Below are 12,800 nucleotides of genomic sequence, written 5' to 3'. Positions count from 1 at the left end.
TGGAAGCATGGTCCTTCTTGTCTGCTACATTTCATCTGACTGCCTGAATATTACCCAAAAAAGGGCAATTAATTAGAAAAAGTAGAAGGCCGCAGCTAAGAAAAGTAAGGGACAATAATGGTGTAGGGCTATGAAAATCTGTTACATTACCCATCCCATTAAGCTCACAGTAAAAGATGAAATACAAAGTGAATTATTTTATCTTTTCTGTGATGTACCTCCCAAATACATACCAAGTACACATAAAAATATGCTCAGTGAAAGGTCTAAGGCTTGTTTAAAGAACTTGAAATTCTTAAAATGACTCTGCTTTGTTAATCTGTGTGTCTGTTTGTTATATGAAATGACAGAGGTCTACACTGTGTGTAAAATCACCACTGAAACAGGAACCTAGGGATCAGTAAGGAGATTTTTAGTATGTATAACCCTGTAACTAGTCTTTCACAAACCAGCAGGCTGCAACCTTATGCTAGATTCTCCTTGTCCTGAGTTGCTATAGCGTTTAGGGGTTTGCCCTTACATAAAAGGCAGTGCAGTGTGGGTTTTGGCAGGGATCTTGGGATGGTAATAGCACACAATGTTAAGGCAGATGATACTTTCTTTGACAGTTAAGGGAAATGGGTATGTCACATTTCTTCCAACTCTGGCCTATGAGTTGAAGTCAGGCTATCACACTCAGGTGCAACACTGTGAAAAATATGAGAATTTAGTCTTACGGGGACTCAGCTTCCTGTTTGGCCCTGGGACTCTCACTTCCAGTAGCACCGTAGGCTCAGAAGGGAGTCTACTTTCCACAGAGCGGCTGCAGAAATATTCCAGTGCCTTCAATGGCTAAGAAGTAAAGCTCTCAGCCAAATTCTGGAAGCGGACCTGGAAAATAGTCCCCAAGACTTGTCCTCTTCAGTAGCTTCTCTGATGTACAAGACTCATTTCTACAGCAGGTAACTTTATTATTGGAGGCAATGAGAACGTTGGGAAATCCTGTTTCAGAGTGAAAATGTAAACAGGGTGATGGAAGCATGAAGCATAAGAGCAATTCTTTAACCCACATAAGATAGAGATGGATATTGACTGATATCTTAAGAATACTACAGATACTTGGAGTTTGCTGACCCAACTACAAACTACTACATACATATGATATTCTTTCAAAGTTGGGTTTTAATGGAAGTAAAGACTTAGAACGAGCAGAAGACCATGTTTCTTGAAGCTATTTCTAGTCTGGTTCTCTTGATATATCTAGATTTTTGGATCTTATGCATGCTTATACTATCTCTTAAATATTAATAAGACAATGGCCCTAAAATTTTTAGTCATACGGAAAACACTGTGTGAAAAGCCTTGGAAAATAGAAACCATTATTAATGACGTACCTTCTAGTTCACTTTAAACCTTGCTCTAAACATCAACTAGTCTGCCTTAAAATCCACTGTAGAAGCTCATCTACCTGAACTGAATTTCATAGTTTAAACAAACTTCGTATCTGTATAAACTGGTATAAAGTACTTTGGATTTCTACAATGACAAATCTGAAAAATATTTTAGGTTTATATGCCACCAGAGAGCTCTCCTGTTCAAAAACATTTTAAAATTCCTGAATTCTCTTCAGGGATTCAAAATGATTAAAACTAATTTTTAGGGGAAAAATAGGAATTTCCACAAGTAGTCATATTAAGATGAGTGTTTATTAAGTATTTTTAGTCTGGGTACTAACTAAAATACAGTTATTAAACTTGCCATAAAAAATTCATAGTCTATTATCCCTATAAAAGGAAAACTATAAAAACAAGAAGTTTAGAAATACGAAGATGAAAAGAAATGGATCACATCTGCAAAGTGTCCGAGTTTAACAGGCGGTGCTCATAAAAGGCCAGAGGGCTCTCACTTCCTAACGAGTAAAGCTGAACAAAGAATAAGGGACTTGCTGTGAGGTAAAAAGTGTAGTCTATGGAAAATAAGTGCTCAAAAACCAGTCAAATATTTTTCCAAAGACAAATTTTGTTCCTTTTGGGGAAAAGATGTTACCAAATATATAAATGAAAATATTTGATAGTGGGAGATACATTTCTTCTGTTAAAAAAAAAAAAAAGGAAACCAAAAAAAACCCTTCTCTAAAAAATTCCATACATATTCACCTTTAAAAGAAATGAATGGGTCTTGTGAAACCAGGTTTTTCTGTACTTTTCTACTGGATTATCTATTTTGGTAAAGATTATCAAGATAAAGCTAAATGTAGGCTAACTTTGGCATAAAAATGAAATGTGGAGTTATAGATGGTAGCCTTTTTAATGTTTCCCAAAGTAACAATTGTAAGCTAAGGAAGTGGGGCTCTGTGTTGAGGAGGTGGTAATGGAAAAACAGATTTCGGACTTTACAATTTCTATTTTATTTTAGCTAGTTAATAGATTATTTCTTCACGTATCACTAAAAACATGAGAAAATTTAAATATTTATTTGACATGTTTGAATTAAACATAAAATGTTAAAGGCTAAAGCTGGATATTTGATTTTTACATGAAGTACTAACAATATTTAAGCTTCTGGGGGATGTGTTCATACGTCATGAATAACTTGCTCAGGAACATAAAGATACATGTTGGCTAAAGCTAAACGCTAATATTCTTATTTGCTGGCACAGAGTGATAAATGTGGAGTTCTAAGCTGATGCCCAGCACGCTACAGGTGATTTTGCTTAGTAAGAATTTTAACAAAATCCCATCTATGTGGAAACTCAAATTAAGTACCACCCACTGGCTGGGGAGCACATGTCACTGTCTCATAGTTGGTTTCATTTCTGTTAGGACCAGTCTTCAGAGTATGGGCAACAGCTTACTGGCTTTAACACGTCACTCTGATGTACGATTTAAATCCCACTATTTTGAACGCTTTATTTAAATTTTTTAAAATTAAACTTTTCAAACATATATAAAAACAGAGAAAAGTATAACTAACAACCCCCCAGATTTCATAATTACATTATACCACACTTTTATGATCCATTTATCTTTTTCTTTTCTTCTGTTAGAGAATTTTAAAACAGACCTCTCATATCAGATGATCAGAACTCTAAATACTTCCGTTTGTAGCTCTATAAAATAAGGACTTCACAAAACTACAATTATTCCATAATGCTGTATAATGAGTTCATATTCAGAATTTTCCTGATGTCTCAGAAATGTCTTTCTTCAGTGGCTTGTACTAGTCAGGCTGAAATAAGGTTCACTGATTGCGTTTTTGATTGTTACTTAAGTTCTTTCGATCTAGAAAGGATTTCCCATTCCTTCATTTTCATTTTCTTGGCTCACTGCTGGAACCATAGCAATAAACTCATAGGATGCGCCACATTCTAAATGTTGGATGGCTTTCTCGCGGTGGCATTTACACATCTTCAAACCTCAATTTTTCCTGTAAGCAGAAATTTAGAGCTAAAAGCTTTCAGGTCAAACTTTTGTGGTTAGAATACTTCATGAACAGTGCTGTGTACTTCACATGACGTCACATCAGAACTTTTACATTTGCTCAGATCAAGCAGCCAGTTCAAGTGGTGGCAGCCTGACCTTTGTATTTTCAAGTTCACCATCTTTCTTTCTACTAATGCAGGGATTCTCAACCTTGGTTGCACACTGCACAACTTGGTTGTCTGGCGTGGAAATGGAGGGCATAGAATTTAGAAACTACTGCCGAGTCCCATGCCCAGAGATTCCAATTCAATCAGCCCAAGTTGTGGTATGAGTATCAGGATTTTAAAAAACTCCCAAGGTGATTCCAATGTGCAGCTAGGATTGAGAATATAGAGGTTTTTGCATACACTGACAATCTTTGCTTGAACGAGTGATTTCATTAGGGGCTGTCAATTGGTGATTTTTCTAATTTTATTGTTCTTTCTACATTTATCAGCAGGAATTCTTTGGCATATTTAAGAACTCTTTAGATAGCCAGTAGTGACTAGGGTTATTTGGTGATCCTGAAATAAAATCTGTATAGGACAAGCGGGATAAAATTTTAATTCCTCTCTTTAATTACTAGTAACTAAGTTGATTTAACTATGAGTAAGGCAGTGGTTCTCAAACTGCAGAGTGGAATCAACTGGGGAGCTTTAAAGACTATTGATTTCTGGTTTGGGCCCCAGACTTTTGGATTTAATTGTGTATCAGGAGGGCCGGGAATAATATTTTAACAGCTCCACAGGCAATTGTAACATGCAGCAAAGTTTGGGCACCTCTGGAGTGAGGTGTTGGTACCCAAATCACCTCTAATAGTGATAGTATTTCTTGCTTGTTTTGGTAATCGTTTTTGCATTTTTGTTGACAGAAAAATGTATCTGATAATTTTGAGACAGATATGAAAAGAGAAGAAACCAAAGCTGATAGGTATCATGACAAATTTATTAAATTCCAAGATCAGGCTTGTCTCCAATTTCCGTAAGAATGAATCAAATAATAGAATGGTCAGTGGTATGCTGAAGTTTCCATGCAATGTTCTGATTTAATGAATATTTAATAATTATTTCTGTAAATGATTTTACTCTATTTAATAGGTAGACAGAGCTTATGATACAGGGAAATTTGAAGCAATTTTTTTAAATACTCATGAGGATTTACACTTCGTATGTTACTACCCTCTGGTAGCATGGGAAGCATGATAGGCATGACACTTGGTATAGGTAGGAATATATGTTTGTGGGGACCTATTTGGACCCTGAGAGCTGGCATGAAGATTATTCTAAACTAAAGATATTTGAGATTCAACAGATGCAGAAGGAAGCCTTTTTGGAGCTTCCCTTATTTCACTAAAAGCAGAAAAGTCCTGGGAGTGAGGCTGTCATGGATCCCTTCTGGGGGAGTTTTATGGAATGAAAAAAAAAAAAAAATCGGCGAGACCACTTGCACCTGTGTAAACAAACATCCTCACAAACTGTCCTATCTCCTGTTTGCTCCCCTAGAAATCCACTTGTTCTTCCCATATAAGCCTCTTTCGCCTGCTTCCTCTCCCCTAAGTTAGGTATATAAGCCCCCAACCCTAGTCATTGAGGGAGCTACTTCTTTTTTTTTTTAATTTTTAAAATATTTATTTATTTATTTATTTGGCTGCATCAGGTCTCAGTTGCAGCATGCTGATCTTCATTGAGACACATGGGATCTTTCGTTGCGGCGTGTGGGCTCTTCATGGCTGCGTGTGGGCTTCTCTCTAGTTGTGGCATGAAGATTTTCTCACTCTAGTTGTGGCACGGGTTCCAGAGCGTGTGGGCTCTGTAGTTTGCGGCACGCAGGCTCCTAGTTGAGGTGTGTGAGCTCAGTAGTTGTGGCACGTGGGCTTAGTTGCCCCACGGCATGTATGATCTTAGTTCCCTGACCAGGGAGTGAACCTGTGTCTCTCGCACTGGAAGGCGGATTCTTTACCATGGGACCACCAGGGAAGTCCCTAGGGAGCTATTTCTTTTGTGAGTTCTCATATGCATATGAATACTTAGGGTTTTTGAAAAATTATTATTAATCTGTCTACTGTCAGTTAAATTCACAGGCCCCCAGTTACTTAACCTAAGAGGGTAGAGGAAAAATCTCCCCCCCGCCACATACTGCTAAGCATTTTCAGTGGGCAATTGGACACTATTTGCCAAAATAAAAATGTATACACCCTTGCCCAGGCAGTTCCCCTTAAAAATGTAATCAGCAGAGACACTCAGATGTGCAGTGAAAAATTTTACCACTGCTTGTCAAAGGGCAAAGTTGGAAAAAACAAAATATTCACTAATAAGGGACTGGTTACATCAATTTTCTAAACAATAGATAGCCATTAAAAAGGAGGCAGATCTTTATAAATTGACACAGAAACACATGCATAGTTTTACTATGTTGTTAAGGAAAAAAACACTTAAGTCATAGAACAATGTATAACATATCCTCATTGTATTAAAAACAAAACAAAACAAATGCAAATGTGTGGATATTTACACACACACACCCCTCAGGTTTTCTGTGTGTGTGTGTGTGTGTGTGTGTGTTTGTGTAGGTATGTGGGGCAACAGCCATGGTATGGGTAGACGTGGCAATGAAGGAAATTTTTACCTTTTACTCCAAATTCTTCTAGACAATTTATTTTAAATAAGAAGCATGCCAGGGCTTCCCTGGTGGCGCAGTGGTTGAGAATCTGCCTGCGAATGCAGGGGACACGGGTTCGAGCCCTGGTCTGGGAAGATCCCGCATGCCGCGGAGCAACTGGGCCCGTGAGCCACAATTACTGAGCCTGCGCGTCTGGAGCCTGTGCTCCACAGAGAAGAGAGGCAACGATAGTGAGAGGCCCATGCACGGCGATGAAGAGTGGACCCCGCTTGCCACAACTAGAGAAAGCCCTCCCACAGAAACGAAGACCCAACACAGCCATAAATAAATTAATTAATTAAAAAAAAAAAATTAAAAAACATATTTTTAAAAAAAAGAAGCATGCCAAAATAAACAAATAGACAAAAAAACACACACACAAAAGCATAACTTACTTTTGTAACAAAACATGAAAAAGTGGTGATTAGGAAGCTACAGCACTGCAATTGTGGTAGGAAGACTATAATGACTATGTTACTAAAAAAGGTCTGAAAAAATAGGGGAGGAAAATCTTGGGACCCCAAGGCCAATATTAACAGAAATTCATATTCCTCTTGGTATTTGGAAGAGAAGCAGAAATAAAATTTTGTCATTTATACAATTTAGTCATAATAAATCATAACATTCAAAATCTGTAGTAAAATAATAGTCCTTTATCCATGATTGCTAATTTAATATTCTATTTATGAATATGCATGATATAACTTCCTACTGTGGGGACAGACAGCGCACTCCAGCTCTGGAGGCTGCTCCTTGTCCTAATGTGCAGGGAAGAGGAGGGGAGGGGTAGATTCTCAGGCTGATGCTGCTCCCCTCCCCTCATTTTACACACAAGTACTAAAACTGGCAACTGCCTAGATTCTAGTAATTTTCCCCCGAAACAGAAAAACTGTGAAATTGTGATTTGTGACAAAATTCACAAATTCACAAGTTTACAGGATGTGGCTGGAGGATTTAAGTAACAACCCATGATCACTTTGACAAAAGGACTCAATTTATGGCTTCAACAGCTTCTTTCTGGTAGGTAGGGCACATGGTGTTTGGTTATCTTTATGACTGAATTGGTGTGCTTTTTCTTAAAAGAGAGGTAAGTCCAAGCTTTTTTTCTTTAAAAGATATCCTCCATAATATAATATTTTCCATCATGAAGAAGTATAATTACTTGTGCATAAATTTGCATTCTCACTTTCTTCGGGTCTTTACCTATTATTCTAATATATATTTTCTGTGATTCTGGAGTTTATTTTTCTATTTTATTATATGGGTTCTTAAAAGTTACCTCAAATTTTGGTGGAACGTAAGAGACTGTACAAATACATACATTGGTAAGAGATATGAAGACATGACTAGTGGAAAAATGGCACACTAACAAAAGAGGAAACAGGAACCCTAAGACAACATTCCCTCTTCACTCTTTTTCAGCAGAGTATACATAAACACACCCACAAAACCCAAGGTCATAAGAAATGCAAGGCTAAGGAAAGAGCAAAGCCACAACAGAAAATAATAAACTCTCCTCTTCATAAAAGACAAGAGGAGGTCCATTTATGTTTTTAGAGAGCAGACATGTAATGCTGGTAAGCTAGAAAATACAGAATAATGAAGAGAGACGGCAACAGAAGGGCAAGATAACAATAAAGCGTATATGCTTAAAACAACTTTATTATGTCCAGGGGAGCTTCTCCTTAAGATTCCTTCCCAATCAGCCTAGGAAAATAAAAATGTTTTGTAGAATGGATGATTCTTCCCCACACTTTGGGAGGTTATCTCTTTGAGTGTCCAAGGCCTTGGCTTTCTGCTTTGCAACAGCCTGCGATCCTTGGTACAAGTTAAAAATCAAAAATCAACCAACCAACCAATCAACCAACCAGAAAACACAAGTAAGCTGATTCTCCTGAACTGAATCATATAAATGAAAATCTTTTCTGCCTAGGGCATCTTGAGCTTTTCCTTAGAAAATGACTCTGCAGTAAGTTAAGCTACTTAAAAACAAATTCAGCAGTTGGTCTCAATTTCTGGCATTTCAATGGAATATTGCTGAAAACTCCTGAGTAGGCAGGGATCACTCCCAGGTAGTGATCAAACTATTGCCTTGCTAACAATTCACCTTATGGCTGAAAAGCTTTTCAAGCCAAATTTGTAGTAAACCACACACACAAAAGGTAGAGAAACTGTCTTCAAGTAATGTTCAAAATATTAAAGAAAAATGAGGAACAATAACAGACCTTCAATCCTAAATCCTTTCAAATAATCCTTTCTTATTTAGGAAACCAAGATAATTGAATAAAGATGTTTCTTTTGTCAAGACCTATCCAAAGACAAAATAGACCAAAGACCCTTTAAGTATTTTCTTATAAGCCACCCCTACCTCATTCTGGGTGGGACTGCCAAATTCTAAAAACAAGATTATTTTCATATTACATTCAGGGTCTCTGCATGCAAACTGGTAAAGAGAAAATAACAGTTAAACTTTACAGGAAAAGTAGCAGCAAAACTGTCATTTCATCCCATTCACTTACAATCAAACTTCTAAAGGGCATCTATAACTGCTCAGAAAAAGGAATATGAAACCAATAAGATTTATATCTTTTATTCATACAATTAAATTTCAATTTTCTACCCTAATCATTAGAGCTTATTGCCATGGTTACAATTTAAATACCTTAAGTATGGTTGAAAAGTAGGCAAATTTAAGAAAACACACAAGAAACGTTAATGTAATTAAAGTAATAGAGAGTAGAATAAATATCAGTTGTGTTGGCTGTGTTTGAAAGTTAATATACTTCCCCCTCCCTGCAAAAGGAAAAAGGGTAAGTAAAACTCCCAGGTTGGAATATGAGTTTGGGCAGCAGTAAGGGATGAAGTATAGTTATCAGGTGTGAATTATGAATGTCGCTGTGGTGAGGACAGTTGAATTACTAGAGTTGTATTTCCCTAACACTAAAGTATTTGGGGAGCTATCTGGCATGTATTAAAAATATATAATACTTATATATTAAATGAAATATATATATAATATTTTATTTATTTATCTATCTATATTTTATGCATTAGTAAATCATGAAGATGGTGGTCAAATGACTGAAGCTGAGTAAATGCACTGGAGGGGAGGAGAGGCAGAAAGGATGCCAAGGGCCCAGATGTTCATTCTCCATCGTGCGTCTTCACAAGCGCATTCTCTCCATATGTAAATCCATGCAATTACACACCGTGCCCACCTGGCTTTTGGCAGTTAAAAAATCCACAACTGCCCCCTCCACCTCAGTTCAGTCAGGATGTTTCTCCAGCTCTACTTCAGGCAGCACTGCTGGCATGGCTGTATCTCCTTCATGGTTCCAGCTAATGCTGGAAAACTCGCCAGGTCCCACCTCCCACCACTGCTCCAGTTTGGTGGCAAAGCCACCCAGCCCCTTATCCCTGCAGTCTTTGACACGGCAGCAACTTCCAGGAAGGACCACTCCTTTGGGTGGTTGGGCCCTGACTGACACAGCTAATTCTCCTTGGGCTACAAAGAACTCTCACCTATCAAACACTAGCCCTCCAAGAGAAAAGGGCAATGGCGGGATATCGAAACATTTTGTAGATAGAGATATAAACGATGACACTCATGAGGGAGTATGAGAGGACTGGCCTCATATAGCTAAAGGGAGGGAGAATGAATACAATCTTTTTAGGAAGGCAACTTGGTAATACATTTAAAGAGCCTTAAAAATGCTCATATAGGGGCTTCCCTGGTGGCGCAGTGGTTGAGAGTCCGCCTGCCGATGCAGGGGACACGGGTTCGTGCCCCGGTCCGGGAGGATCCCACATGCCGCAGAGCGGCTGGTCCCGTGAGCCATGGCCGCTGAGCCTGCGCGTCCAGAGCCTGTGCTCCGCAACGGGAGAGGCCACAACAGTGAGAGGCCCGCATACCGCAAAAAAAAAAAAAAAGTTCATATAGTTTGAATAGTTTTCTTCCTAAAAATCTAGCCTAAGGTAAATCAAAGCTGCAGATATAATTTTATACATAAGAATATTTACCATAATGTTATTTATTACAATGAAAAGTTAGAAACAACCTAAATGTCCAAAAATAGAGCTATGGGTAAACATGGTATACACTTGTAGTTTTCCTTTACAGAATCCACCCCCGTCACCCCCAATTTTAAGTGTATAGAGTTATATACCTTCACTAGACTTGAAACACTTAAGAGGGCAAGGATATGTGTTTTAAACATTGACAACTATGTGCTAGCCAACTAGACTCTCAAGAAATATTTTCGGAATAAATTAATGATGCAGTATTAAACATGAACTTATAGGAGAATTTTACATTAAATGGTACGTGTTTGCCATAACCAAGTAGCAAATGCACTGTGTATTTTTCTTTAAATTGAATTTTTCAACTCTCTTTTTAACAGTTCATAGCATTGCTATTTCTCCTGAGGAATGTTTAAATCAGGTGACTTTTTGCTCAAACGATTTCCAGTGGCTCCCCATGATGTGCAGGAAGTTCAAAGTCCCTGGTATTTACAGATCTCTATAATTTGGCCCAGTGTGGCTGTCTAGCCTTTGCACATCTTATCATCTCTCAAACTAGTTTCAAATGTTCCCACAAGACATTTCTGTCGTCTCTTCTGCTGCCCAATGACAGTGCCCTCTCCACAGCCGGGCTGCTGGTCAAGTCCCAGGCTCTAGGCTCATCCTCTCTGCAAAGCTATCTCAAAAGTGGGCTGTCCATTTAATGACAATGTTTCTTTCCCACATAATACTTACTTGGTAGTTAACCACATACTACTTCATGCCATGTCTTCCCTTGCATTAAACTGCTGTTTGTAAGTCTTCTTGATAAGTAGCCTTTCACACGTCTCTTCCTAATCTATGGTTTGAGTAAAATACTACATTTCTTGGGAATAGGTTCTTTACAAAATGGCAAATTGCCTTGTATCCACTATAAATAATGCCAGAATCCTGGGGCCAGGTTCAGGTAAACTCAGATACCAGGCATTTGGTGATTTAAGTTTTACTCAATTCAAACCTTGTTCAAAACCTGCCGAAGTATTCAGATATCAAGGCCTATTCTAGCATTCACACATTGCTGGCATTGTCCTTTACATTATGAGAGGTGAGGGAGGTGAGGGGCATATGTGTGTGGAGCCCAGCACTGTCTGACCAATGACACGTATAGTACTTGGTTCATGATGTGGCTACTCAGGAAGCGTTTAATGAGTGAAGACTGAGTATGAAGATATCGAACATCTGTGAAAGTGGCAGACACTCTCCTCAATGCAATTCATCCTTGACATGAGGTGAATTTAGGGTAAAAAGAAGAGATAAAGAGACTATGTTAGAATCTTCCAGACTATTTTAGAAGCTATCAGGTGGTCTACATCTGGATACATAAGGAAAATGAACATTTCAGGCAACTCTTCTCTTGAGTATGAGAAACACTGTAAAAGGAAAGACCTTGACTTATATAACTGATATCCCAGATTATACAAAAACCTTTGGGAGGGCATCCCTGTATTTCTTTATGATAAAAAATTCAGATACTGAATGGATATTAAAAAGGTTTTGATGCCCAATGCTTTAACTTCTTTACAGCTGACATATATAAATCTATTCAAGTATGTTAAAAAAAAATTAAGCATATTAAGAAAGTACTACTTCAAAGCAAAGTAGCTCAATATTGTCACTATTAAAGGCTTTGCTTGGCTGATTTCACCAAGAAGTAGTAATTTAAGAGAGCAGGCTCTGTCTGTGCAAAACTAAAGGAAGATATTTTATATGATTAAAAACTCATACCTGTTGATCTCCAAGGAAATGACTTCTCAGTTGAGCTAGAGAAAAAGAAGGAAAAAAAAAATGGAACATTTACTTCCTTTGTCATAAAATTTAACTTTGGATCTGTTTTGCATATAGACATTTAATTTTCACATTTAATTATATAAAAGTATAAAAACCTCAAACAAAATTTAAAATGACTGTTCTAAGTTAATTTTTAGACAGTATTAAACCCTCCACATCAATCTGGGACAAAACTGTATTTCCTGGAAATTAAGGCAAGTTATAGAACGACTTATAAAGTTGTAAAACGACTTACAAAATGACATAAAAAGTATGATTCTCCTTGGATAAGACAAATACAATAGCACAACTAACTGTGACCATCATAGTACTTATATGAAGTACTACACTGCTTCGTGTGGAATAACTAATATGAAAACTACATATAAATTAAAACAACATATACATTATACTGTACAACACATACATTAAAAAGAACCAAAAAGGCTGTTAAGAAGTTCATTCAATTTACTTATTTTCAAAAGAAGCCCTAGATGCTATAATAGACACATAAGTTAACGGGGTCATTTTGAACTGAATGTTGCCTTATAAAATTTAAATATCCTAAACCTTTATATCAAAATATAAGGTTTTACAAGCTAGGAGAAAATTTTAACTGTATATTTTTCTTGGTTTATAGAGTACCAATTTTAAAAATTTGTGCATAAAAACATATCTGTGCCTCCCTGGTCCCCCTCCCCCGCTTAAAATACTCAATACGGGAAAGCATGGTGCTTAGGGGATGGTGTGGTAGAACAAAGGTACAAGAGGCTGGATTATTAGGCATTTATTAAATGTCAGAGTAAGTACCTCACACATATTATCTCCTTTATATTATTCACAACAACCTAACGAATAGGTACATTATTATCTTAA

At 37.4% G+C, this 12,800-nt stretch overlaps 1 protein-coding gene across 6 annotated transcripts in view; it reads right to left on the bottom strand.

Moving 5' to 3' along the window:
• The window catches only part of PKP4 (plakophilin 4), a 169,104-nt gene that overhangs the window by 74,934 nt on the left and 81,370 nt on the right, over positions 1-12,800 (bottom strand). For all 6 annotated transcript variants that reach the window (XM_065880987.1, XM_065880992.1, XM_065880988.1 and 3 more), the window contains exon 3: positions 11,883-11,917. In XM_065880987.1, coding sequence (XP_065737059.1) covers positions 11,883-11,917 — 35 coding nt within the window. The remainder of the gene's footprint in view (positions 1-11,882; positions 11,918-12,800) is intronic.

This window comes from Phocoena phocoena, chromosome 7 (assembly GCF_963924675.1).
Source record: "Phocoena phocoena chromosome 7, mPhoPho1.1, whole genome shotgun sequence".
Taxonomy (NCBI): Eukaryota; Metazoa; Chordata; class Mammalia; order Artiodactyla; family Phocoenidae; genus Phocoena; species Phocoena phocoena.
The sequence above is the reverse complement of the archived record's forward strand: the minus strand, read 5'-3'. Positions and strand labels throughout refer to the sequence as shown.